The sequence below is a fragment of the Buceros rhinoceros genome, unplaced genomic scaffold (genome assembly GCF_000710305.1).
Source record: "Buceros rhinoceros silvestris isolate BGI_N320 unplaced genomic scaffold, ASM71030v1 scaffold21917, whole genome shotgun sequence".
Lineage (NCBI taxonomy): Eukaryota > Metazoa > Chordata > Aves > Bucerotiformes > Bucerotidae > Buceros > Buceros rhinoceros.
The window spans coordinates 1-976 of NW_010424225.1; the positions used below are offsets into that span (position 1 = coordinate 1).

General features: G+C 62.4%; 1 protein-coding gene across 1 annotated transcript in view; it reads right to left on the reverse strand.

The window, feature by feature from the left end:
- Window positions 1-546: 546 nt before the first annotated feature.
- LOC104497470 (carboxypeptidase N subunit 2-like) overlaps window positions 547-976 on the reverse strand; it is a gene marked incomplete at its 3' end in the record, with an annotated part of 3,006 nt that continues 2,576 nt past the window's right edge. Inside the window, exon 6 of the mRNA XM_010140723.1 lies at window positions 547-970. Coding sequence (XP_010139025.1) covers window positions 547-970 — 424 coding nt within the window. The remainder of the gene's footprint in view (window positions 971-976) is intronic.

Below are 976 nucleotides of genomic sequence, written 5' to 3' on the forward strand. Positions count from 1 at the left end.
CACCCAGAGAGCTGCACCTACTCTCTGCCGGGCACCTGCACCCACACCACGTCACACACAGCGCCAGCCAAGTCCCTGTCAGACCACAGCGAGGTTCACAACTTCCTTCAGACCCACAAGGAGGGGAACGATGTTTCCTCTCTCCACCATGGGAACCGGCTGCACAGAAATAACATACACATTTTAATTGTATTTGAAATACACAGGAAAGGCACAGCTGGGAGAATAAATACCACAAGGCCAGCTCCTGCGGAGAGCTTGGTGACGGCTTGTGACCGCGGTAGGGGTAGCAGAGCAAGCTGGGGCGCTGTTTCCCAGGTTAGTTCACAGGTTGCCAATGCAAGAGCTGAGCAGGATCAGGCGCCTGCCTGAGCTCTAGGGCACAGCAGGGAGAGCTGGTGACATTGTCTCGTCCCCGCTCTGTGCTGTGATGAGGACGCTGACTTGCAGTGTGCCACAGCGGGACTGTAGCACCCAGGTGTGCTGGTACACTGGCCATGGCCCCGCTGCCTGCCCAGGAGGAGGAGGAGGAGGAGGAGGGAGGCGAAGGCTGAGCTGCTGGCAGCTCCTGTCATCACAGGCCACGCTTATGGTGCCCTCCGGGTTGCTGTAGGTGCACTGCTCTGGAGCATCCTCCCCTGGCTCCCTGTCCCAGCCCTCTTCCCGGGGAACACCAGGAGCCCCTGGACACTCCAGCTGCTCCTGCGGGACCTGCAGCAGGGACTGGCCCTGGAGAGCGGCCGGGCTGGCGCAGGAGGCTTGCACATGAGTGAGGGGTTCGGCAAAGTTCTGGAGCCAGCCCAGGAGATAGGTGAGGTGGCAGTCGCAGGCCCAGGGGTTGTCAGCCAGCTCCACACGTGCCAGCAACTCGTTGGCATCAAAGAGCCCCGGGGGCAGGTGGGCCAGGCGATTGTGGTCCAGCACCAGGGAGGTGAGGAGGGGCAGCCCGGCCAGCAGCCCGGCTGGCAGGCTGGGG